Source organism: Terrapene carolina, unplaced genomic scaffold (assembly GCF_002925995.2).
Source record: "Terrapene carolina triunguis isolate 2854851 unplaced genomic scaffold, T_m_triunguis-2.0 Scaffold714, whole genome shotgun sequence".
NCBI classification, from domain to species: Eukaryota; Metazoa; Chordata; order Testudines; family Emydidae; genus Terrapene; species Terrapene triunguis.
In genome coordinates, this window is record NW_020665065.1 from 448,446 (window position 1) to 474,876 (window position 26,431).

Consider the following 26,431-nt stretch of genomic DNA (forward strand, 5'->3'; position numbering starts at 1 on the left):
GCGTCCTTTGATCTGGGGTTGACAGGCTGGAACCCTTAACACTGTTTCTCATTAACTGATGTCACAACTAATGAGGCTGGTGGTGGATGACTATAGAGGTACTCAAAACCTTGGGAGAGCACATAATGCAGTGATACTCGGATCTCAGCGGTTCAGGAGCCAAATTAGTGATCAATGTTATCCGAAAGAGCCACAGTTGTGTGAATACATACACACACACACACACACATACAGAGAACAGGCTTCTCCTTGGATGGTACTGAGAGACCGCCTGTCCAGGAAGCAGGAAAATGCAGTACCGAAGGTGGAATCACTGGCAGTGGTGCCAAGAGACTGGACTCTTGGAAGGACAGAGACACCAGCACTGAGAGGCAAACTAGGTTTCTTGCCACCACAACACCTCCGGGGTAACTGGCACCAAGATGGTCTCTTGTGGTGCCAAAGAAGTTGATGGTGCCCCTTGCAGCACTGGAGCTGACTGACAATTTAGGCGTACATTTGAAGGACGCCTGCTTAGGTTTCAGGTGCACTCTGCTGGACTCCTCTATCCGCTTACAAGACGTGGGGGCAGATATCTTCCCCTGGCAGGTACCTGTCTGGAAGCCTTGTACTTCTTCCTCAGTAAAGGTGAGGGAGAATGGTGCCGGGATTCTGCTAACCCTGAAGTTGTGCTTCTCACGGAAGCTGCAACACTCAGCACCAAGTCAGACCAGAACGGCTCCAACCATGGCCTGAGCACTGCCTCCATCAGCCGGAATTTCAGCCTACCCTCCCTATTCTTCTTTGTCCTAGGCTTGAACTCCCTGCGAATCTGACACCTGTCATTCATGTGTGGCTCTCCCAAGCACTTCCGGCAGCTATTGTGTGGGTCACGCACTAACATAGGCCTGGAGAAAGGCACACAATGCTTGAAAATTGGTGACCAGGGCATACCTTGGTACTGTGAATAGAAATACCCCAAATGGGGAAATGACAAGTCCAGAAAACTTTTTTTTTTTTTAAACAGAAAAAATGATTACTCTAACCTTCCATAACTGTTGTTCTTCAAGATGTGTTGCTCATGTCCATTCCATGCTAGGTGTGCGAGTTGCCGGAGATTTTTCCCCTTAGTGGTGTCCATTGGACCAGCCCTAGCACTCCCTGGATCCCCGTGCACATGCGCCGGTATAAGGGTTGCCGCCGGCTCTGCACCTTTCAGTTCCTTCTTGCCAGTAACTCCAACAGAGGGATAGGGCGTGTGTGTGTGTGTGTGTGTCATGGAATGGACACAAGCAATACACCTCAAAGAACAACAGTTACAGAAGTTTATTAACCATTTTTTTTCTTTGAGTGCTTGCTCATGTCCACTCAATGCTAGGTGACTCTCAAGCAGTGCCCCCGGAGGTGGGCTCGGAGTTCATGGACATGTTGATTGCAACATTGCTCTCCCGAAACTGGCATTGAAACTGTTGGGTGATGGTGTAGTGGGACGTGAAGGTATGAACTGATGACCATGTTTCAGCACTGCAGAAATCCTGGATTGGTATCTGCATGAGGAATGCTGCTGACAAAGCCTGGGCTCTCGTGGAATGAGCAGTCACAATGACCGCAGGCGGAACCTTGGCCTGTTTGTAGCAAGCTTCGATGCAGGCGGTTATCCAGGACCAGATTCTTTGGGATGATACTCGTAGTCCTTTCATCCTTTCCGCTACTGCAACAAAAAGTTGCGCAGACTTGCAGAAGGGCTTAGTCCTCTTGATACAGAAGGCCAGGGCCCGCCTAACCTCTAATGTATGGAGCTGATGTTCCTCATCAGTGCTGTGTGATGCTTTGGAAAGAAGACAGGCAGAAAAATTTCCTGATTGTTATGGAATTGCTACATTACCTTTGGTAGGAAAGCTGGGTGGGGGTGCAGCTGGACCTTATCCTTGAAGAACACCGTATAAAGGGTTTCTGATGTCAGGAGTTTGATCTTGGAGATTCTTCTGGCCAAAGGCCAAAGTGATCACCACCAGGAAGGCAACTTTCCAAGAGAGGAGCTGTAGGAACAAGATGCCAATGGCTTGAAGGGGGGCCCCATGAGTTTTGACAGGACCAGGTTTAAGTCCCATAGGGGAAATTGGGTTCTGAACCTGCAGGTAGAGCCTTTCCAAGCCTTTGAGGAACCTGACCATCATCTCGTGGGAGAAGACTGACCTGCCCTGTACTGGAGGACGGAAGACCGAGATGGCTGCCAAGTGAAGCTTAACAGATGATAGAGCCAGACCTTGATGTTTCAGGTGGAGCAGATAGTCCAAGATGGACTGCAAGGAAGACCAAGATGGAGAAAGATTCCATTCAGGGCCCAACAAGTGAAACGTTTCCACTTAGCCAAGTAGGTAGCCCTGGTGGAAGGTTTTCTGTTACCTAGCAAGACTTGTTGAACCTGATTTGAGCAGGCCTGCTCCTCAGGATTCAGCCATGCAGCAGCCATGCAGTCACGTGTAGGGAGTCAAGGTTCAGGTGAGGCAACCGGACTTGATTTTGTAAGACCATGGCCGGACGGGGTGGGAGTGCTAGTGGCTCGGGCCACCTTTTGGGTGCTGGATCTGTTAATAAACAAACAGAAATCAACATTGGTCCTGGTGCAGAGAATAGAGTTTATTGGGGCAGTGCTTGACTCTGCCAAGTCCTACCTTCCTGAGGCCAAGTTCTGAACTATGTCCGATCTAATTGCCCGGGTCACAGCTCACCCACTTACGACTGCCCAGGTGTGCCTCAAGCTGTTAGGTCACATGGCAGCATGTACCTACGTGGTGCAGTACACATGGCTACCTCATACCCCTTCAGATGTGCCAGGCGTCAATCTACTCCCTGGGCAGGCACCACTTGGACTCTGTTCTCATGATTCTGTTGCCTGTCTTAGTTTCTCTGACTTTGTGGAGAGACCCACGTTCTGTAATGAAGGGGGTGCCTTTCACTGCCCCCTATCCGACAGTAACCTTAGTTTGGACACATCAGACCTGGGGTGGGGGACCCACTTCAGCCAACTCAGGACCCAGGGTCTCTGGTCCCAGGAAGAACTCTCCATGCATGTAAACGTCAGGGAACTTAGGGCAATATGCTTGGCCTGCCAGATGTTTCTTCCCCCGCTCTCAGGCAAGGTCATGCTGGTCTTGATGGACAACACGGCCTTGATGTTTCACATCAACAAGAAAGGGGGCGCTCGATCCTCAGCCTTGTCAAGAGGCCCTCTGACTGTGAGACTTCTGCATGAAGCACGTCATTCACCTTGAGGTGTCGCACCTCTGAGCCCGTGAGTGGCCTTTGATCAGTCAATCGTCAAGGTATGGGTAGACTTGTATGCCTCGATGTCCGAGATTTTTTCTACATTATAAATTCCTGCTCTGTAGTTATATTGAGAAATTTATTTTGCAGTGAGATATTTTCAGTTTCTCTCGCAATTCCTTGTGATGGCAGTGAAGTGGATGTATACTATTGCTCACAGAAAGGTCTGCTTTGCAGAACTATGTCAGGGTTGTTCCCTACTGCCGCTAAATCCGGTGATGAGCAAGGTATTACAGGGCGAAAGTCTGATACCTGAATCATGTCTCATGGTTTATGTATAGATAATGATTTGTCTGAAGCCTGAATCAAGCAAGTTGTGAGCTGCAAGCTAAGGAACACAGACAGCTTTATAGCTGGATACATATGGTAGCCTACTATTTCAGGTTCTTCCATTATAATAAACTCACAACATGGATCTACTGCAGGAAGCAGGCGGGAGCTGAAGCTTTTGATTTTGACCATATCTGTAGCATTCCCAAGTGAGATCTCCAAACACTGAGCTTTCCTGGGAAACATCCAAGTTTCATAGTCTGACGTCATCATATCAAGAGGCTACATGTTTCTCTGCGATTGCATTTCTCAGTGATCTCATTGGCTGTATTTTCTGATCTTTAGCTCTTCGAGAACCAATGAGGCTTCAGGCTTCTGCTGACAAGTGGCATTTAGTGGAAAAGTTCCATCTCTAGCTTTGCACTTGCTGATTGAGCAAGGTTCCAGCTCCAGTCTCTGTCTATGTGCTGTGACTCTTCTGGTGCTTATACTCCCCCTTCTGTTATGAAGGTTATAAAATGAAAAGCCAGTGAAGGGTGACAGATTGAAAGCAGAGAATTTCTGGATGCCTAATTTAAATTACCTACTGTCTTGGCACATCCAATATGCAGATTGTCTCCCTCCCCCTTTAAAGAAAAAACTCCTATTAGATGGTGAGCTGTTAGTACTGAATATCAAATACTATCAAGATGGCTTTTAACATGTCACGCTCGGCTTCCCGACACATAATGAATCAGCGGGAAAGGAGATTTCTATAGGGAAAAAAGTGCATTGTGAAAGAAAGGTTAATAAAAAAACAACACATGTCCCTCCCCTTTCTTAAAGGCTTAAAAAGTTAAACCACTTTAAAAGCATATTTGATTAAATTTAAGGTCAGAATGTGGAAATCAAAAAGGATGCAGATAAATGCTGCAAAGTATTTTAATTCTAATTTCTGTGCAGATTCCTTCTGCACTTATTTATAATTTAAATAAATCCTGCAAACAACTCCAATATTCTTCCCTTCCCCTCCAAAAAGTGCTGTTGTGAAATGTGTCCTTTCAGTGGTGAGTGTCCTGTTTTTTGACACACTGCCTCTGTACAGCATGTTAGAAACCTGTGGAATCAAAGTGGCTAAAGATGTATAAGGGAGTGGTGTTTTGAGAAACAGAGAACTGGGGCTGGTGGAAAGTTCATCATTAAGCATTGCAAATGGAGATGCTAGCAGAAATGCCTCAGGCCTGTTCTGGAAGAGGGAGGGGTCATTCCTCCAAGCATCTGCCTTTTCTGTTGTGGGGAAGGAGAGAATCAAAATGACCTTCCAGTATTGATTCAATAGCTACCCATTCATTAGCACTGTCAGGACTTTCTTTGATCAGCAGCAGCACAGGGAAGTGAATTATGAAACAAATAACTGGCAAAAAGGAAGATCAGAAGCCAAAGGAAATTTAAATAGGGGCAGAACTTAGCTTCCTAGTTTCACCCTAACTCCTGGCAACTTCCACCTTCCTTCGCTGCTGTTGACTATGCCACCAAGCCTACTCCCCATCCCCAGCACACACCTAGGTTTGAGACCATTGCGGTTGTCTTTCATGCGTCTGTCCCCTCCCCTCCCCTCACATCCATGCTGCCCCCAAATCTTACAACATCCTCCCCACAAAAGATTGAAAACCCACCTATTTCTTTCTGTCCTGACAGATAAAACATTAATCCATGCACTGATCATATCCCCTTTTGATTACTGCAACCTCTTCCTCTCTGGCTTCTTTGAGCAACATCTCTCCTTGGGGCCATCCAAAATCCAGCTGCTAAAATTACCTTCTTCACCTTTCAATCTGACTATGTCATCCCCTTTGAATGCACTACTGGTTTCCCCTTGCTCACCACAGGCCCCCACCCTTTCCTGATTCAAATCCCACCTGAGCACTCACTTCTTCTACAATGCTACCAAATACTAACCTCATGCTAAATCCCCCCTCTGCCACAACATTACATTAAAGAAGTGATTTAGATTTGGAACCTCTCTCATTACATAGCTAAACTCTTCTCCTGTCTGGGTTTCTCAGAGTGCGTTCTGCCCATCTGTCCTTTAAACTGTAATCGCTTCAGGGAAGGGACTATTTTTATTTTTGCACTGACAAGTTTTGAGTACACTGCTGGCACTTATCAAATAGCCACCAGAAAAAGGTGGACAGTTTGTAATAAACAAGGCCAGATCTCTGTTTACTGCAGGTAAGAATGCTCCCAAATCCTCATTCTGGAACATGTTCTGCTGTTTGATAAAACCTGACCTAACACCCTAAATGTCTGGCTTTTAAACTACTTAAATGTGCCCTTCAGGTGCATAACCAGGGATTCCAACTACCAGGAGGATGTCATCAAAGCCAAACGTTTGCACTCTGCCTTGCTCTGGTTGTGATCTATTATGGAAGGGATGTTTATTCTTATGATAAGATGATCAGCCCATGCCAGGTAAAGAGCAAATCGCTGTAGTCTTACAAGCATGCAATCTGCAGCACCAGCACATACTGCAACCTTTTTGGAACTGCTTGTTGAAGTACCTGTGTTGCCAGTCAGGCCGCCAGTGCTCCTGATACATCCCCACACTATCTGGGCTGGTGGCAGAGTGGCATGAAACCTGAGTTCAGCACAGAGAGGATGTGCTTGCTGTCTCACTGGCATGGGGCAATGGAAAGTGCTCATCACATACCTTTGCAATGCTTCTTATAACCTAGATCATAGAGCAGCATGGACCCCTGGGGGATGTGCATTCTTCCCGTCTGTCAAGAAGGGACAAAGCCTGATTATTGCTAGCCCAAGGGGGCAAGTTAGGGAACCGAGACTTGTGCAGCTTTACTGACTGCTATGGCAACTTTTACATTTAACACTGAAAGTTCAAGAACTGCCCAGAGAACAGCACCTTAGATCATGGCCTTAAATTGTTCTCCTAAGCAATCTACAGGATACTCACCTATAATAAAAAGTAATTCTTACTAAGACTTCTTGTTTCTATCAATGTTAATCAGGACAAAGTTGTTATCATTGAGCCAGTCCCTTTCTCAATACTCAGAATTTCATACCTGGTTTGCTAAAGCTCAGTTGGCAGGGACAGAACAAGTGTTCTTACACTTTGCTCACAAGAAGAGAACAAAACTTTAACTACTTAGCTAGTATTTCACGATTGACCAAACTTCCTGTTCTGGGACAGCCAGTTAACTTTCATATCTGCTTCTCAGATATACACAGCACAAGGGCATTTTTCAATGAATGCCAGGCTGGCATTTGAGAGTAGATAAAGTTGGTGTGATAGCTCACTGGGGACATTAGAAAGGAAAAGGATTGGCAGCAGCAGCAGCCGGAGGCCCCCAGGCCCTTTAAAATCACCCAGGCCCCTGGGCAATTGCTCCCCTCCCCGTTGGCAGACCTGTGGTCACGTGACCTAGCATGCTTGCCAGCATAGCTTTTAGTAATAAAGTATTATTAATATCTCCAGTCATTTTAATCAGTGAATATTCTTATTGGCTATATACTTTTATTTAATCAGACCTTTATAGAAAGTTTATTGTTTAACTTGTTTGTGTGAGTCTGAATTATCTGTGAATTCAAGGTGGTCGCCTTAGCCTTAGTGTGGTTAGCCCCTTGTCTCACTGGAGGTATTGCCAAGTAGCTGCAGTCTTTGGCACACCAGGCGGAATTGGGCACCTACCAGGAGCACCGCAAAATGAGCCCACAGCACAGAAACTTTGGAACTGTCCAAAGTCTGTGAGATACCCCTCTCCTGTTCACACATCATACAGGTACTAAGCCAGCGCTGAAAGGGGGATTACACACCTTTTCACTGTGACACAGAGGCCAAGGATCATTTAGGTCTCAACTGGTTTCATGCTACCCTACATATTTTGTAGCTTTCACTTTAAAAAAATGTTTTTATAGAAATTTTTTCCCCACTCCTCCCAAGAAAAAAGCCCCCGGCACATCTGAAGGAGAAAGCTTCATCAGCCAAAGCTCTCTCTGAAATTCCCATAGCTGTACTCAAGCACAAAATTGATTAATACCTCTTCAGGTCATTAAATTGTATGTAGTCATCCACCTTTGGCTCTAGTGCAATCATACTGGTTGAATCCACCTCCCACCTGCTCACCATTCTCTCTCCTTATAGTCAAACATGTATTCCCTTTTCTCATAAACTCCTGTCTCCTGCTCTATCCAAGAACCCCAAATAAATCATCAAGCTTAATCTCATGGCTTCTTCTATTTCCATGTATGGCACCATGACCCTGGCATATACTGTGGCTAGTAGGATACTCTGTGCATGTGCCAGTGACAACTATGAGGGGCCCTGGTGCTCCCAGCACAGTCATCACTCGCTCGTGCTCCCACCCATGCCTACATCAAGTAGTGAATGTCACAAGAGGCTATACCCCTCCTCTAGCTGCCAGCGTCACAGGGCATAATCTCCGATCCATCTTTGCCCTATGTATCAGGATCACAGGGGAAAGAGGGAAGTTGGATGCAAAGGCTGACTACTATGAGCAGTAGCACTGTACTCCAAGCTGTTGATGCTGAATCTATGGGCTTTCCTCATAGCAGCATGTGTCATTACAGCAGAATGAATATTTTAATATTTTTAAAAGCCTCATTTAGTGACAAACTTAAAATAAAACTGGGGCCCTGGAAAGACTTTGGGGCAGTTCAGGACCAGACCTGATCTCTGTAGCTCATTCCCACCTCCAGTATGGATTATTGCACTGTATCTCTCAGCAAAGACAAATGAGAGCAAAAACGAGTCTGAACAAGCCCGTCTCTCCCGATCAGGTGGAATGATTTCGCTGGTCTCAGCTCAGTTGCTAGAGTGCTATTTCTCTCATCAGTGACTTCTCCAGCTGGCATAAGAAGCTGTCAACTGAGAATAATAACAAATGTGCTTCTCATCAGCATTGGGTGTAGGGAGGAGAGTGTCATCAGGTGGATTGGCCCCAACAACTCAGGCAAGGAGGAATGGGACAGAGCACCTCTTCTGTGCCTCCCAGGCATGGCGCATTTTAACTCTTTGTGTCTTGTAACTCAGGTTAAGAGGAAAATTTCCAGTGTTGTCTGCTCCATGAAGCAGATTTTCAATAGAGCTCAGTGTCCAAGAATGCCCTCTGCTGCCGTACTGAGAACAATGGAATTCCTGCTCTGCCACCCCATTGAGAACAATGCCAGCTGCTTGTTTCTGAGTTGTTTTGAAAATTCTGACCCAAACCATGCCTGCCTGAAGAAGGGTGCTCCCCTGGCCCCCGCATCTGAAGGGTCAGATTTCCAAGCACTTTATGATTTCAACACCAAATGTAGGCCTGATCAGCTTCATAAACGGTCCTAATTTCCTCACGTCATTTGGATTCAAATCCTAAACCAGCCTTCCTAACTACAATTTCTGAGCTCATTAAATATGTCAGAAATTATTTGTTTTATGCTAAGAGGTGGAATTACCCATCAAGGATGTTATCTATGGAAAATTTCACTGGAGCAGCATTACCGAAACTAGAGGCTGGCGTCCCTGGGAGAGGAGGTCTGTCCAGGAAGGTTCAAGGGAACTCATTTCAGGGCAAGGAATCTACAAACATCACACAATGGGGGAGAATAGGAAGGGATTTAGGGTTGATGGAGCTGAGGTTGGCTTATTTATATATTTGATTGCTTCAAACTTGACAAAACTAGAACCTGGTATATTCAACACTCATACAAAATACTCAGCAGCTGATCCTTTGTTTGCTGAGGTCTAACTGGGAACCTCAAAGCAAGAAAGAGAAATGAACAGGTAATAAGATACTTCTCAATTGCCCCATGCAAAGGAAAAAAATCAGTATCGTGTCCTTCTTTGTGATGGACAAGGAAGGCCTGAAAGGTAGTTGTTTGTTTGTTTTTGGGGGGGGGGGGGGGGAGGAGGAACATGAAGGAGAGGGGTTCTGCCTGATTTTAATTTTTGAAATTCAGCTCTTCTCTCCCCTCTTATGACATTACTGGAAGAACATGATTGGAAGATAACTGAGGAGCGAGGGGGAAATGATTTTTATTCAGAATTTCTGAATAAATTTTGGGTGCCATTTGAGTTAGCTGGTGTTAACTCAAATTCCTGATTAACAGCTGGAAGAAAAGGTGTTTTGTTAATGGTTCAAAATCCCTCTCCTTCAGTTAAGGGCTGAGAAAGCTCCTGATCCACCTCTCTGAGCCGTACAAGGAGGTGTCCAGTAAGAGCAGAGAGAGAGTTAATAAAAGGGGGAAAAGAGGGGAGAGCGAGTGAGCAGAAAACCAACGTTTTATTAAATAACAAGGAACAAACCCATTTTTTTATTTTGTTGTCACCTGTACAATTCCCTCAGCTGAAGAGACTTTACCACTTCCATCAACTCCTTGTTTTTAAAGTACTTCCATTAGAGAACGCCCATCTTTGCTCTATGGCTGAGGAGAGCTGCTCTAGGAAGACGGGTTGGAGCTCTCCAGCAGCCAGTGCTGGGCCTTACTCATCTCACCTACACCAGTTTTACTTCAGTGCAATCTCAATGGAGTTACTCCTGATTGACCCAGGCATGACTGAGAGCAGAATCAGGCCCATAGCAGCTACCCCTTGAAACCTCCCTTGGAAAGGGATTTTCCCCAAGACTCAGCAAAGGAGAGCAAACAACTCTGCATGATGGTATCCAGGCACTGAGAGCAAAACTCATTCTGGCTGCCAGCAGATACAATGCGCAAGTACCCACTGCTCTTGGGCCAAACAGGCCCACGTATACAGTCAAGATGCTATATTTTTTACTGAAAAAACAGGGTTTTCCAACACTACACATGTTTCATGGGCTTGGCTCACACTCCTAATATAAATGAATGGTGTGTACAAGTAACATGTTAGGAACCTTTAGGGAAGAGATAGATAATACGACCGATATATAGATAATACTGCTATATAAATCCACCGTATGCCCATACCTTAAATACTGCCTGCAGTTCTGGTCACCCCATCTCCAAAAAGATACATTAGAATTGGAAAAAGTAAAGAGAAGGGCAACAAAAATGATTGGGGTATGGAACAGCTTCCATATGGGGAGAGATTAAAAAGACTGGGACTGTTCAGCTTAGAAAAGAGATGACTATGGGGCAATGTAATAGAGGTTCATAAAATCATAATGGTGTGGAGAAAGTGAATAAGGAAGTGTTATTTACCTTTCACATAATACACAAACCAGGCTTCACCCAATGAAATTAATAGTCAGCCAGTTTACAATAAACAAAGGAAGTACTACTTCATACAGTGCACAGTCACCCTGTGGAAATTGTTGCCAGGTAATGTTGTGAACACTAAAAGCATAATTGGGTTAAAAAAAGAATTAGATAAGTTCACAGAGAATAGGTTCATCAATGGCTATTAGCTAAGAGGGTCAGGGATGCAAGCTCATGCTCTGGGTGTCCTAAACCCCTGACTGCCAGAAAGTGGGACTAGACGACAGATGATTAAACAAATCGATAATTGCCCTGTTCTGTTCATTCCCTCTGATGCATCTGGAACTGGTCACTGTCAGAAGATAGGACCATTGATCTGATCCAGTATGACCATTCTTATGTTCTTAATGCTCATCAGTCTGTTGTGAGATATAGCTTTGCATGCACCATACAACGCAGAGGTTTCACTGACAACTTTTCAATCTTGCTCTCTCCCCTGTATTTTCACTGATGCTGAATACACACACATGTGAACTACTGACTGGACAACATGTTGATTTTGAATGTTATAAAATGCTCTGGTATGTCTTCCTCCTTCCACTGATTCCAGTTTCTAAGCCCCTTCTCCTTTACAGTCTAGCACAAATATAAACACAGTATCAGCAAAAGTGAGAAGTTGCCCCATTACTAGACACCCAGGTTCTGATTTTTAATCATAGCAGAAAGCCAGGCTGGAAAGAAATGCCTTGCCTTTGGGACTCTGAGCCTCATACATAGAAGACATAGATTATAATAAGAGAGGAATCCATGACTAGCTAAATCAAACCAAAGGAGGTCTGGTTTCTGGAAGAAACTGACTCCCTCAGCTGGTCTTTGCAATAGGCCCAAATCACCATAGCATCTGTGACAATTCTGCCTTTATGCCTGTGGAGCTGTTGGGTATCACCCTGACCATAGAGGCTAGATCTGAAACTACCCCAAGAATAGAATCATAGACTTTAAGGTCAGAAGGGACCATTATAATCGTCTAGTCTGACCTCCTGCACAACGCAGGCCACAGAATCTCACCCACCCACTCCTGTATCAAACCCCTAACCTATGTCTGAGCTATTGAAGTCCTCAAACTGTGGTTTAAAGACTTCAAGGTGCAGAGAATCCTCCAGCAAGTGACCCGTGCCCCATGCTGCAGAGGAAGGCAGAAAACCCCCAGGGCCTCTGCCAATCTGCCCTGGAGGAAAATTCCTTCCCAACCCCAAATATGGCGATCAGCTAAACCCTGAGCATGTGGGCAAGAGTCACCAGCCAGACACCCAGGAAAGAATTCTCTGTAGTAACTCAGATCCCACCCCATCTAACATCCCATCACAGGCCATTGGGCATATTTACCGCTAATAGTCAAAGATCAATTAATTGCCAAAATTAGGCTATCCCATCATATCATCCCCTCCATAAACTTATCAAGCTTAGTCTTGAAGCCAGATATGTCTTTTGCCCCCACTGCTCCCCTTGGAAGGCTGTTCCAGAACTTCACTCCTCTGATGGTTAGAAACCTCCATCTAATTTCAAGTCTAAACTTCCTGATGGCCAGTTTATATCCATTTGTTCTTGTGTCCACATGCATGGTACTGAGCTTAAATAATTCCTCTCCCTCCCTGGTATTTATCCCTCTGATATATTTGTAGAGAGCAATCATATCTCCCCTCAGCCTTCTTTTGGTTAGGCTAAACAAGCCAAGCTCTGAGTCTCCTTTCATAAGACAGGTTTTCCATTCCTCGGATCATCCTAGTAGCCCTTCTCTGCACCTGTTCCAGTTTGAATTCATCCTTCTTAAACATGGGAGACCAGAACTGCACACAGTATTCCAGATGAGGTCTCATCAGTGCCTTGTATAACGGTACCAACACCTCCTTATCTCTACTGGAAATACCCGTCTGATGCATACCAAAACTGCATTAGCTTTTTTCACGGCCATATCACATTGGCGGCTCATAGTCATCCTGTGATCAACCAATACTCCGAGGTCCTTCTCCTCCTCTGTTACTTCCAACTGATGCATCCCCAGTTTATAACGAAAATTCTTGTTATTAATCCCTAAATGCATTACCTTGCACTTTTCACTATTAAATTTCATCCTCTTACTATTACTCCAGTTTACAAGGTCATCCAGATCTTCCTGTATGATATCCCAGTCCTTCTCTGTATTGGCAATACCTCCCAGCTGTGTGTCATCTGCAAACTTTATTAGCACATTTCCACTTTTTGTGCCAAGGTCAGTAATAAAAAGATTAAATAAGACTGGTCCCAAAATCGATCCCTGAGGAACTCCACTAGTAACCTCCCTCCAGCCTGACAGTTCACCTTTCAGTACGACCCCTTGTAGTCTCCCCTTTAACCAGTTCCTTATCCACCTTTCAATTTTCATATTGATCCCCATCTTTTCCAATTTAGCTAATAATTCCCCATGTGGATCCGTATCAAATGCCTTACTGAAATTGAGGTAAATTAGATCCCCTGCGTTTCCTTTGTCTAAAAAGTCTGTGACCTTCTCAAAAAAGATCAGGTTGGTTTGGCACGATCTACCTTTTGTAAAACCATGTTGTATTTTGTCCCAATTACCATTGACCTCAATGTCCTTAACTACTTTCTCCTTCAAATTTTTTTCCAAGACCTTGCATACTACAGATGTCAAACTAACAGGCCTGTAGTTACCCGGATCACTTTTTTTTCCTTTCTTAAAAATAGGAACTATGTTAGCAATTCTCCAGTCATATGGTACAACCCCTGAGTTTACAGATTCATTACAAATTCTTGCTAATGGGCTTGCAATTTCATGTGCCAGTTCCTTTAATATTCTTGGATGAAGATTATGTGGACCCCCCAATTTAGTCCCATTAAGCTGTTCGAGTTTGGCTTCTACCTCGGATGTGGTAATATCTACCTCCATATCCTCATTCCCGTTTGTCATCCTACCATTATCCCTAAGCTCCTCATTAGCCTCATTAAAGACTGAGGCAAAGTATTTGTTTAGATATTGGGCCATGCCTAGATTATCCTTAACCTCCACTCCATCCTCAGTGTTTAGTGGTCCCACTTCTTCTTTCTTTGTTTTCTTCTTATTTATATGGCTATAGAACCTTTTACTATTGGTTTTAATTCCCTTTGCAAGGTCCAACTCTACATGGCTTTCACTCCCATCTTCCACTCCTTGTAGGCTTTCTGCTTTTTCTTAATCACCTCTCTGAGATGCTTGCTCATCCAACTTGGTCTACAACTCCTGCCTATAAATTTCCCCCCCTTTCTTGGGATGCAGGCTTCTGATAGTTTCTGCAACTTTGACTTGAAGTAATTCCAGGCCTCCTCCACCTTTAGATCCACAAGTTCTTCAGAGTCTAAGCTAGAGGCTCACTTCAGCTATTAAAGGCCCTCAAGGAGAGGGACGTTCTATAGTGTGTTATTAAAATAATGGATTTCCAAAAACGTGTGTGTGTGTGTGAGAGAGAGAGAGTGAGTGAGAGAGAGGGGCAAGCTTTCTGTCAAGAAATCCTAATAATGTTAGGATCCTATATTAATCCTAATATTAAAATATTGTTCCATAAATTAAAAACAATCAAAGCTATGTAAATTATAAAAGGATTTCCAGAATTCTATTGGCTTTCAAATCTTTGCAGTCAAAGTGATACCGGCAGACAGGAACGGTAACCCTCAGGAAATATGGACTTCCTCGACAAATGAGACCAAATTCTGCTCTCAGTTACACTGGTGCAAGCTCTCTGAACTGCAGTGGCCGAACAGAGCAGAGTTGGGCATTTGGTATTTATCACACACACTATTTTATTAAACCTTTTGGGGAGCCTTTCCTTAAGGTGCTTCCAAACAGCACAATGTCCCACTAATGCTCTTTCCAGCCAATGGGAAATATTTTGGCACTGGCCACCAGGTGGCACTAACTGATTAGAAAATGAATTCCTCCTTGCTTTCATGGGAAATGAAAGCCGTTGTTGATTTTGCTTCATGATATTCTATAATCATCAAGATTACAGTCCAAGAACAAAAATCCCAACCCCCCCAATAGTGGATGTTTTGGTCTTTGACCTGAATAATTAAGAGAAAACAAGACTCCCCAACACAGTAATTGTTCATTAGTCACGGGATGTGTAAGTGTCCAGTAAGTACACCAGGCACATGGGAAGTAATGTGAGCTAATTGTCAAATGAGGTATTGTACCTAGGTAATACCAGAACTGAATGAAGAATGTCAGAGATTGTTTTAGTGGATTTTCTTTTGACAATAACTTTTTGATAACATTTTCAGTGGCCAATGCTTTTTAACAACATACTGCCAGAAGACAGGTTTGTTAAAATATTATTAATATAGAGTGTGTTTCATTGAAAACATCAGGCTTTCTTGTTCAGCTGTTGAGGACACACAAGAAGAGTGAAAGAACCACAAGATCTATACGTCTCACCCCCTCTGCCCATTCCTCACACCACCAACATCCACACATTGAATATATTCCACCAGCTCTTTCAGAGGTCCCATCTGTGTTTTACTGAGTGAAGCCATCATGAACTCAGGACATAATCCAAATCAACAGCTAATTTATAAGCATCTGTAGCTAGAATTATCTAGGAAACCATCTGGGGGACACTCTGTATTCAATAGCAGTCCACAATCCAGAATGCAAGGCTAACAAGAAACAGGAATAATTTAAACTCTTTCCAAATATAGTCAGTATTCAAACTAAAGAAATAATACTGGCACCCATGATCAAAAGACTTTGCAATAACTGATACTGGGCTAATATTTGTCTGTTTTGGGGACTGTTTGGTCTAGTGTTCTTGGTGGTATTGCTTCATTATTATTAACACCCACTTTTATACATTAGGTTTATTACATTGTAATATAGCTAACTGATATCTAAAAGATTGCCTAAAACTCTGGGATGAAGTCTGTGGTCACCGATTTCGCTCCTCTGGGACAAGGGAACTTTCTACAATATGGGTAAAGCTTGTCTGTGCATGAGACAGAGCTTCCTTGGGGACTGATCCCAGATTTTGGAATGAACTGCCTCAGGAGTTCACAGCCCTCATCTTCTGCTCCAAGTAAAAGGAACATGTCTTTGGCCTTGCCTTCTCTAACCTATACAGACAGCTTCATGCGTATATATATTAGATTAAAAATATTCCAAAATAAAACACTCCACTGCATACATCTCCCCTGGGGAGAGAATAAAAGAACAAGCATGTGACAGATATTAGTCACACTATTGGAAGGAGCTCAGATTCTACAGGAATGAGGATTGCATAAGAACCTATGTGGAATAGAATAACAAGTATTTTTATGAAAAAACAATACAAATTTAATTACAATAACAAACAGGTAAGACTTAGGCCAACCAAAAATATCAGTTCTGTGATACTTTACTTTCTGTTTATGGTCACTTTCTGGTTCTCCAGAAATAGTCCTTTGTAGCTGCATTTCAGATTTCCAGCATAGCAGCTGGGGAAGTTTCAAATGCCCCCATACTCTATTTTAATCGATCTGGGGTTTTTAAGCATGAAAACATTTCTATTTGTATAGAGTTTTGTAAAACCGCAAGACCACCCTCTTGATCAGCTGAAGAAAGCCTACATTTGGGGCCTAAATACTTGACAGTGGCTCTTTAAATATGGTATCCTTATAAAATGTAGTGACCAAGAGGCACTGGGAATACCCCAGCAGGCTTTTGTATGGATGTCCACAGAAAACAGATTCTCACTGGCTGTCAGAATTATCTAGTTTTGAAACTGAATTTAACTTAAGCTTTTTATTTAATCTTCAACTCTGACACCGGTAGTCCCACGATCTGGCCCTCAGTCTGTAAGCCCCGCCACAGATGTGATAGCACAGACAGTGCAGCCTGTGGTGGGTCCCAGGTCACTACCAAAAGCATTGGGGTATTTCATTTACAGAGCCAGAACTGAGCATGTCCAGAGAGAATGGGTGGATGTGGGGATGAGCCCGATATTTGTGTGTTTGATTGTATAACAGTGGGATCTTTTCATGCTCAAAGAAATAAAGTTTCACTAGCTCCATGTACAGCCTGCAGTTTCTCCAGCAGTGACTGTGTGAAGGCAGTGTTAGTAATTATCACCACAATAGTCAGCTAAGGGATAGAAACATCTGATTTTAGAGACCACATTTTAGGTCTTAGTTATAGTGGACATGAAACAAGGATCAGAACGCAGAAAGCACCAGCTGCAAGCCTTCAGGTCATGATTTGCTGGCTAAGAGAGAGGGGAAGCCAAAAGGGAGGAGAATTTGGAGAGACCCCCCACTGCTGAGCTGGCCCATGATTTGCTGATCATATGGTGTGTATATATACAGAGTTCTGCTGTGTTGAATTCTGCCCCAGTATTTTGTCTGTAGCACCAGATGCCTCTAAGGACATCTGCTGATCTGTTCAGAAAATCCTCAAATCAAGGATAATAGGGCACAAGAGGAAAACAATTAAGGGCAATGCCAAGTTGAGGGCCAGGCTTCATCACAGACATGCAGAAATGACTTACAGGTGTCTCAGAAACAAAACTCCCAGAGAAATCTCCTGACACATTATCAGTTCTCATTCTGCATAAATGTCTTACAGGGGTCCCATTCCAACAGGTCTCTTCAGAAGCAAAACATTCTATATGACACTTTCAGTTCAGGAGACCAACTTGTACTCTGCCATCTCTAAGATACAACAGCTGTGTTATCACCAACAAAATGACTTTAGTATATAGTTTAGAATATGTCCTTATATTTTCTATGTTAACATTTCACTGCAGTTTTAATACCAGAATTTTTAAATGATATGAACAGCACCTGTATTTCTGATCTCCTAACTCTAGATGGATTCATCCATCTAAAGCTTTTGAATAGTGGATCCACCCCCACCAAACTTGCCTGCATTTATCTTAATGAGATTTTGCAAAGTGATGTAATCCAGAGGGAAATACTGAGACAGTCACTGGGATGAGACCTAACAGATCACTAGGGATAATCCAGTTTGACTGAACAACCATGAGCTAACGTGAGTGTCCAGCTGCAAATGCAGATGACTCAACTATCAGAACTAGGCCCGGGATCCCAAATAATAAAAACTGAAGTCAGCTTGATTATTTCAGTGTGTACAGTCTCATCTCAGTAATTTTAGTAAGGGAAATCAGTTGGAGATTTAAATGGAAATAAAATCCTCAGAGCATTTCCAAGCGAGTATTTACCCTTCATGGATGTTCAGATGGGTTAATTTCAATCTCTTGATTAGTTCACAGACCAACTAGATTAAAACAAGTTAATGATGTTTCCACAAAGCTCTCAGAGCTGCTGGGTGGTACTGAAAGGGCCATTTTTCATCCATAACCTTAAGATTCAAGCACAGATACAGAACAAGGAGAGGAGCATTTCTGCAGTTTTGTATGGAGCTCTTTGTTGAGAGAGGACTTGTTAAGGGGCCAGCAAGAAGGATCTTTTCACAGTGGCCAAGGTCACAGTGTGTCCCTGGAATCAGACAGCTGATGTGAAGTCCAGGGCTGGGAGTTTGTGTGTACCGAAGCAACACCTTTAGTTCTTGTCCTTGCTGATGCCCTGACTGAACGTAGGAATGTCACCACAGGGAAGAGAGAGGAACCAAGTCAATTACAAAAAGACTGAACCTGAGCGAACACCCTCCTGCCAAAATCCTCATCCCAAAGAGACTCACAGGGCACTTCAGGGAAAATGGTTCATTGTTCTGGCTGATGTTCTCTAACCCTCTCTCCTTCCCTCCACAGCAGCCATCTGCCACTTTATTTGCAGCTCCCCCGGCACATATCCCTCAAGAGGACAGGTTTCCGGCCTCTAGCTGCAGTAGCATTGACTGCTTTAGTTTGCATTAATGCACTCTGATTTCTCCATAGGGGTAGGGGCTGAACAGGGTCAGCTACGTGGAGCTCAGTATTAAAGGGCCAACTGGTAACCATCTAATGTTCATTACAGAGTCATCAAGCATAATTGTAATGTTCCTTTTCCACTTGTCTATGATCTGGAACAGCCCTCTTTCTTAGGAAGGAGAGTTCTCCCCAGTGTGATTTCACTTCATAACTCTGAAGTAAAATCATAGTTACAGGTACTATAAAATCCTACCCAAAACATCCCTGTGGAGATGGTACATAGTCTCAGTAATTAAACTTCAGACTTCCGAGTGCAGCCAAGCTCTGTCATAACAGAGCTGTTTTAAATGTGGGATTTAATAAAATCAAAGCTCATCATAGAAGCTTGAGTTTCAAAGGAATAAAACAATAAGATCTGCATTATGCAACAGGTAAAAAGGTGACTGCTTGCAAATTAGACTCTCACTTCACCACTGATACTATGCACAACATTTTGATTAAATCACTGACAAATCTGCTTTAGGGCAGAGGAATTTGGAAACATCAGGAAATCAAACTGTGAAGTCTTTGAAAGACTATGATTTATGTGAAAATGTGATGAAGTTAATGGGTTTGGCATCAAAATTTCATGGCATGCTCAATTTTGGAGCCAAATCTGATGTCTTGGCAACAAATACCCCTCTACATTCCCTGAACATAGTTAGCTGGGCCCTCTATGTTTTCCAAGTCTGATCGGAATCAAAAGCTTTTATTTTAGCTACATTTCCAAGGATGCGTTTCCCAGGATGTGCATCCATAAGCAGAGACGTGTATATGCATACACACTGAATAATCATGCAGAACTTCACTCTTCCCCTCTGAGACATAAAAGAGCCAAGTATTATTAGATTTATGGCTAGTTTGTCGTAGTTTTCACATAATTTTCTTGATGCACTGCAGATTTTTGAACAGGCTGCCACATTCCCTGCTTGTTAGGTATTAAGCTTTTAGTCTGATCTCAGCCACAACTTGAATTTCAGTGCAATTTAATCAGTTCCTGGAGTCTTCTGTTAGCATATCTAGTCTTTCCATCCTGTAATTTGTGGCCTCTCCAGCTAGCTTTGTGAGACTAAGGAAAAGAAAGCAAAGAAAGGGAAGGAACCGGGTCAAATGAGCAACTTACCACATTCTTGTCTCTTTGGAGTATGAAAGGAAGCAGCAGCTGTAAGATGGGCTGACTGGCACTCACACTAGGTTGAGTGATTGTACTGACATACACAGGAACTTATTAAAGGCATCGTGGGCCTTTTTCTTTCCATGACCCCTGTAACAGGGTAGCTGGCCCATTAAATGAAACTGGACTCAACTCTCCTGTTCCAGTCCAGGTGCTCCTAGCTGGACCAATTAAGACAGTGGGGCAGCATCTGAGGGGTGTAAGAGTCCTGGTGTGAAAGTGACCAGGAAAGTCAGAACAGACTGGTTCAGTCAGGAAGAGCAGGAGAGGAGAGGTGTGAAAGTGAGAAGGTGGCTCCTGGGAGAGGGCTGAAGGCAGAGTGAGAGGGTGGCTCCAAAAGAGGGGTTTGCTGGCTGACATTCCCAAGCCAGAGAGCCAGGACTGGAAAGGGCTGAAGGCCAGAGAGAAGCAGAAGGAGATGCCTGCTGGCTCTAAGCTAGAGAGCAGCTGTGGAGCAGCTTACCGACTGATGTCTTCTTGACAGAGAGCTGGGCCCCAAAGGAACCATGAGAGAGCCAGAGGGAGTGATGGATTCTCCCCTGGCAAGGATGGTCCTAGCAGAGAGGCTGTGGGAGTTCTGCTGGATAGAGTGGAGCTGCATCCCAGAAGGAAGGGCCAGGGTGGCTGTCTGGCAGAGGGACAGAGGAGGACCGAGAAAGAGTCCAGATATGGTGAGAACAAAGCTGGGTTTTAAAGATTACATGCACGGGGGTGGGTGGGTGTGATATGGACTATGTTTTGTGATTGTTGTGTTATAGACTTTTTCACTGTGTTTTGATAAACTATGGATTATGGACTAGGCTATAAGCTCATATGGAGTTACTGGGGAACTGAGGTGAGTGGCCACTTGCAGGGCTGCCATGAGGGGGCACCTGGGACAAAGCCACTCATTTACAACCCCCCCATATTCTTTTTTGGCCTCTATTCTCATAGGTACAGGGCTGAAGCACTGCAGAGATCTGTGTCCCACCTGATATGGACTGCTGAGAACCCAACTGCCTATCCTCCCCACAGTAACAAAATGGTCTCAGAGTTTGGAAAGTAATGAAGAAATTGCACAATCCTAGAGTCAATAATGATGCAGACCAGATAAGATCACTGTGTGGCCACTTACGCTAGGAAGGAATATCTCTGATGGCTAAGCCATAAATCTGCATCTTTTGTTTCACGTTTAGCATACATTTTCCCTCTGATTGTTTTGGGTCTGTCAGGACATCAGCACCCCATTGGAGGAATCAAAAATAGTGGACAGGGTACCTGCGGAGTCAGACATCAGTGCTTAGTTTCAGTATTATGGTTGTTGAATTCATTTTCTCCTCAGAATGGGACACAATGTAATCTTCTCAAGGGACAGCTGCTTCAGCACCCTGTGGAATATGCTTGTATTGTGGGTGGCACAGAGCATACAATTTATCAGTGTAAATATCTGAAGATAAGAACATTGTGCCATGGTAGCTGGGATTCCCACTGACCTGATCTCTCTACATTTAGGAGTTTGCAGAACACACAAAACACAAGTCTACATTAAACATCGTAACCTATGTTAGCAGGAGAAGTTTAAATTGTATATCACAGATATAGTGCAGTGCTAATTGTATTCACTATCATACACTTATCCGTAGACCCCTGCAATACCCTGCTAAAGGGGTGAATCAGGGCTGAAAAGACACAAACCAGAAAAAAGAAAAAAAAAAGAAAAAACAGAACTGATCTCTCTCAGTTCCCTTGCCATAGATTTCTGTATTTAATTTGCTTAATTAAAGAAAAAGAAGAGTCCTCAGTGATGCTGAGTTAGTCCCTAGGCTGTCTAGTCCTGATACAATCTAAACAGAACCTCTGCTGTTCTATTATTGAGAAAGGAGAAATTTATGATCTCGATGGGAAAGAGAGAAACATTTCCAGCTGAATCTGAATGACTCAGACATTTGTCTGTGTGAGGTACTGTTTGATAGACAGATTATCTGCATGAAGTGACAGAGCTTGCTCTGTAATACCAAGGAGAATCAAGAGTCTACCTGAAGCCAATGGAGTTACTCCTGATTCACACGAGAGTAATGGAGAGCAGAATTTGACCCTCTATGCCTATTCTGTACTGTACTGTCTTTCCAAATTAAGTGTTTCCTGATAATGGTGCAAAATATTCTGACACCAAAAAAACCATCCCTGTTTTTTAGCCTGATTGCTCAAATGGTGCCCTTCCTGACTCTGGACAGCAGCCTGCCCGAGCAGAGCAGTTTGCCCAGTGAGTAGTTATAGCCTATTCATACTGGGCTCTTCAGCCAAGCTTGGCTATATCTATGCAGAGCGTATTACAGGTTACCTCCTTCGGGGCACTGAGGACTGGACTAGTGGACCCATCTGACCTGACCACTTAGGTGAGAGTCACACTCCTGCAAATACATAGATCACTCTGCTCACTCAATGAATTCAGTGGTGTGGCACTTAATTCCTACAGAGCTTTACACTCATGACGTCACTGATTATCATTATCCCCACTGGTGAAGTGACTTTGTGAGGCCACACAGACCGTCTGCCACAGAGCCAGGATCCGAACCCAAGTCCTCCTGACTGCACTCTCGTGCTCTTCTTCCCTCCAGAGCACGCTGCCTCCCAAGACAATCCCCACACTTTATCTACCAGCTCTGGACTCTCTTATTCAATAACAGGGCAAATTTATGGATGAACATGAAGGCCCGGTCAGAAAAGTATTTACTAATTTATCATTATTACTTTGTACTTGGGCTAAGAACTTTTGCCAGATTTTATTTCAGAGAAAATTAAAAGTCTCATCACAAACTCCTGAAAATGAACTCCCCAGTGCTAGCACCAAATCGACCTCCATCCTGGCTTTGCTGAGTACCCTCTAACTCCTTTCGTCCCACATGAAGCTGTCAGAGTATTACTGTCCCTTCACTAGACTCCTATCCATTGCAGTCATTAGTAACGGTACAGGACAGGAAACTGGCTTGCAGCCCTGCAAGTGAGGTCTGAACACAGACTGTGACTCAATCTCCACTTGTTAGAGTGACAAGTTAGAAAATATCCCTCAGCCTATGTTTACAGGACAGAACCTCTCAACTCCAGTGAACATTAGTTACCAGCAAACGGCAACAGCACGTGTTAAAAACATGTCAGGTTCTACTTGACGGCACTTTCCTTTCAATTGCAGCCATTGAAGAAGATATTGTACTTCAGGGCAATTCCAGTGCTGCAGAGGGTTCCATGGAGCTGCCTGTGTGCAGGGCACACTTCTCTGTACCACTGCAAGCCTCCTAAGCAGCTCTTTCCTTAGCTTGCAGAAGTCTGAAAAACAGTTACTGACACTCGTCCCAAAACAATCGTTTCTAGTTATTGTTCAGCTGGCAAGAGGGAGAGATGTCAGAATTCTACAATGGAGCTTGCAAGCTCAAAACTAGTTTCAAACCAAAGTCTCCAATGGAGATGAGCAATAGATTATGGGACAAGTCCATCCCATCCCAAGTGTCATAGGGCTGAAATCAATAGAGTTCGATCACCAAGGAATTTGACTCAAATATTTTTCAATGCAGATAACTGAGGGAATGGGAATCTCTCTTATTTTAATAGCTGTTTACATCAGAAAATTTGCACCTGAAAGATGCTTCTGCATGGGGCTCCTTGCTGATAAAATTAAAGTCAGTTCAATAAAAGCTATCTGTATGCAACAGCAATCCACGTCAATCATATATATAAAACACTTCAAATGCTGAGTAGCTCTTGGGGAAAGACACCTGTAAACTAGGGGAACTGTAAGGGTTCAGAGGTAGTGACTAGGTCCCTGTTGGTAGGGGCAGGGAGGCAAGGTAATGGGTAAATTTTGTATCTAGGATAAACTGTGTGGAGAGGGGGACAGGACCAGATACTTTTGGGAAGGTCTGGGATGCCTTTCTGAAGGGTTCATCAGGTGGGGAAGACTGAGATCACACCAGGCACAAGTGGGGATAGATGGTAAGAGGGGTTGGGACTGGGTGCTTTGGACAGAGGATTTGTCATGGAGAGGTCACAAGACTGTAAGTTAATATCTACGACATACATAGACCCCGCCCGGAAAAGCCTGAACACCAGAGGTCTGCACAGACACTGCACTTTGAAACATCCTGAACCTGTTCCTCAAAATACCTCAAGCAAGCATCCCAAAATACCCCAGCCCAGGGAGCAGGCTTTCAAAAGTGCAGTTCCCTAGGGGAGCACAAAATGGGAAAGACGCTGACGTTTCCAAGGACACCTGGGACTTGCTTTCTCTCAATTTTTTAAAATTTGTGTCCAAGTTTATTTTGTGAATGATCAGAAGGCACTGTGCCCAGACCAGGGAGTTTGGACCGAAACAGTGTTACTACAAAGGAGAACTCGGGGGAAGTTATCAAAAGGGCGCCATTCCCTTAGGTGGGCACTAATTGTATAACTGAACTGCAGGCCCAAATCTCAGCATGGTTGCAGATCATGTAGTTCAAGGAGTGAGTGCTCAGATGAGTGCCTGCAATTCATTTTATGGGTACAAAATTTGTGGACGCAAGCTGCACCTGCCCAGCCAGAGAAGCCCAGCCAGGCCTCAGACTAGCTGGCCATAAAACATCTAAACGTGGGGAAATAGCCTCCAGATTGTCCTTTATCCTGTAATGTGTATAGTACGTTCGATATTTAAATAGGCCGAGCCAGATCACTATCTGCAACAGCTCCCACACTTGGTGTTTCTGCAGGAACATACAGAAAACAAGCCCCCTTCTGCCCAATGCAGCTGGAAATCCTCAAGTACTCACACATCGGTTTGAGCTGTCCAATGAGTTCCTCTTTCGTCCATTTTGCCCACTCCTTCTTGTCTGTGTTTATTGAGCATAGGATGGGACCACATGGTTTTCCACAGTCCTCTATGGCAGGTACATTCAGGTAGTGCACCAATACGATGTCAGGGTTCTATAGGGAGAACAGGAGAACAAAGATTATAAATACCTGGGGCCACTTCTGTCTTCTTTCCCTCTTTGAGAGTAGGTAGCTTTATCGTCACTCTATTATTTATTCAAAATTCAATCTCAGAAAAAAGCCAGAATTCATTCCCATTTTTTACATTAATTCCCTGAGACCACAGCCATTCTATAAGAGGTTGCAAATGACAACACATGAGATAGAGTTCTTTGCACACAGCAGCCTCCCTCCTGAGTCCCTTTGCTTGCAGTCTCACTGTTATCTTTGTTTGCTTAGTACAAATCCTTTTCAAGGCACTACAGTATCAACAACGGCAGACTCCTCCAAACACCAGTCACAACTGCCACAGAATTTGCTTTGGTTTAAGAGGCACATGAATCATGTGCTCGATCAAATGCTTTGATCAGTTTTGGTTCACATTAGAGTATTTGAAATATATGGAAATATACATGAGAACATCAATAAGAGCCACACTTTCAGTAAATTTGCAGGAAAATGGAGGGAGAAAGTCAAGGAAACTGACAATATTACACAGTGCTCCTGAGCATAGCTTCCTTTCAGTCAGGCCTGTAATTTCTTGCCTTTTGAAGAATTTTGCATGCTTGTGATGAAAAGATCAAGCTGAAGAAATTTGGAATCGGAATAGAGAACAACTCTGCAGAGCTTCTGTTTAGGAGTTTTTTGAACAACTACAGGGTACCCACTCCTGCAGGTTTGTTTAATGCCCCATCCATTTTCTCAGCTCATATTCTTCCCATAGGAATTGAGGGAAAGAAAGAAAATGCAACCCTTCTTTGATGCACTGCAGTTCTGCAGCAGTGACACAGACTTTCCAACTAGGAAACTTAACAGAATGTTTATTACAATGTGGGTAAATGAATCATCTTAACAACAACACAAACAACCATTGTAGTTTCCCCACAATGTCCCAGGGAGATTGTACAATAGATAATAACAAGATTGAAAACTTGATTTCTTTCCCTAAAGTCATTTACTCCTAAGTTCACAAACTTTAATGACTACTTTGGAATTATTTATAAAAATAAATAGGATAATGGTCTAATTAAAACTCTAATGTTTCATTAATGCTGTTAGAGACCAGCTCCAAATTGGAGCAGGAACACAAACTGCCACATGTCTGCAAAGGCTGTACTAATGGGAGTCAATTTCCTACTGAACAGAGAAGAAAGAATGAGAGCAACAAATAGACTCCAGTACCAAAATGACAATTTACTAATGAACCTGCCTTGAAAATGGACCATGAAGTAAATAAGCTCTCATCCCTCTGATGGGCAAGAATCTTGCAGGCTTGTGATACCTTGCAGATGCTCAAGATATCGCACTATTAATTTCCTGCCATTTTGCTGAGACAGCAAAGAAGGATGCCACCTGTCCAACAGAGTTGGGACTAAGGTCACTACTGCAATTCATGCAGCCACTGAGAACAGTCCTGTTAAAAGATGACTTTCAGTCACCAATCGTCTGTGCCAGATATGAGCCAGTGACATAGCAGTGAAAGTCTCTGTAGTTTACTATCTCTTGTGCTACCCAGGCTTAGAGCTGACTGGAGAAATGTTGACTGAACCATATCCCATCGTAATATGTGGTTTCATTAAAACGGAAGCACGTTGTGAAATTAAGC

General features: G+C 43.6%; 1 protein-coding gene across 1 annotated transcript in view; it reads right to left on the reverse strand.

The window, feature by feature from the left end:
• CAMTA1 (calmodulin binding transcription activator 1) overlaps nt 1-26,431 on the reverse strand; it is an 878,634-nt gene that overhangs the window by 124,201 nt on the left and 728,002 nt on the right. The window contains exon 6 of the mRNA XM_024207910.2: nt 24,627-24,780. Coding sequence (XP_024063678.2) covers nt 24,627-24,780 — 154 coding nt within the window. The remainder of the gene's footprint in view (nt 1-24,626; nt 24,781-26,431) is intronic.